The sequence below is a fragment of the Eimeria mitis genome, genomic scaffold, assembly GCF_000499745.2.
Source record: "Eimeria mitis Houghton genomic scaffold, Emh_scaff3724, whole genome shotgun sequence".
NCBI classification, from domain to species: Eukaryota; Apicomplexa; class Conoidasida; order Eucoccidiorida; family Eimeriidae; genus Eimeria; species Eimeria mitis.
The window spans coordinates 1,125-1,922 of NW_013572066.1; the positions used below are offsets into that span (position 1 = coordinate 1,125).

The following is a 798-nucleotide window of genomic DNA, read 5'->3' on the forward strand; positions in this document are numbered from 1 at the left end:
AGAGACCAGACAGGAACACCAGCAGCAGCAGCAGCAGCAGCAGGAGCAGCAGCAGGAGCAGGAGGAACACAACCAGAAGCAGAAGGTGGAGCAGCAGCAGGAGCAGCAACAGCAGCAGAAAGCGGAGCAGCAGCAGCAGCAGAAGAAACAGGAGCAGCAGCAGAAGAAGAAACAGGAGCAGCAACAGAAGCAGCAGCAGCAGCAGCAGCAGCAGCAACAGCAGCAACAGAAGCAGCAGCAGCAGTATTAGGTGTTCATCCATCTCTCGTGGGTCCGCTTGTTGTAGCGGGAACAAACGCGAGCGTAGCAGTAAGAGCAGCAGCAGCAGCAGCAGCAGTAGCATCGGGGCTGCAGCAGGATTTAGTTTTATTAGGGGCCCTAGCAAACACAAGAAGAACACAAATGCTGAGACACGCTCTCGATCTCCACTGGCTGCTGCAGGCAGAGAGACACTGCTGCCCCGGCCTTCTCTTCACTCACATCGATAGAGTAGACAATACAAACCCCCTATACACCCCGTCTCCTATTTTGTTAGCTGAGGTGGAGGTGTTGCTCTCCTCCCCACAAGATATTCGGGCCTGGGCAGCTGCTGCATCGATCCCCGAAACAAGCAGCACCGATCCCGATCCCAGCAGCATCGATCCCAGCAGCGATCCCAGCACCGATCCCAGCAGCCCCGATCCCGATCCCAGCAGCGATCCCAGCAGCGATCCCAGCGATCCCAGCAACGATCCCGATCCCGGGGCCCAGGGTACACGATACCCCGTTGCAGTTGCTGGGTACTACCTTCCACGGCCC

The 798-nt window shown here is 57.8% G+C and overlaps 2 protein-coding genes across 2 annotated transcripts in view; both read left to right on the forward strand.

Annotated features, from left to right (window-relative positions):
• EMH_0068890 (uncharacterized protein) overlaps positions 1-250 on the forward strand; it is a gene marked incomplete at both ends in the record, with an annotated part of 1,229 nt that extends 979 nt beyond the window's left edge. Inside the window, 1 exon segment of the mRNA XM_013498811.1 lies at positions 1-250. Within this exon segment, the coding sequence (XP_013354265.1) occupies positions 1-250 (250 nt within the window).
• Positions 251-402: 152 nt separating this feature from the next.
• Positions 403-798, forward strand: part of EMH_0068900 (uncharacterized protein) — a gene marked incomplete at both ends in the record, with an annotated part of 3,838 nt that continues 3,442 nt past the window's right edge. Inside the window, one exon of the mRNA XM_013498812.1 lies at positions 403-765. Within this exon, the coding sequence (XP_013354266.1) occupies positions 403-765 (363 nt within the window). The remainder of the gene's footprint in view (positions 766-798) is intronic.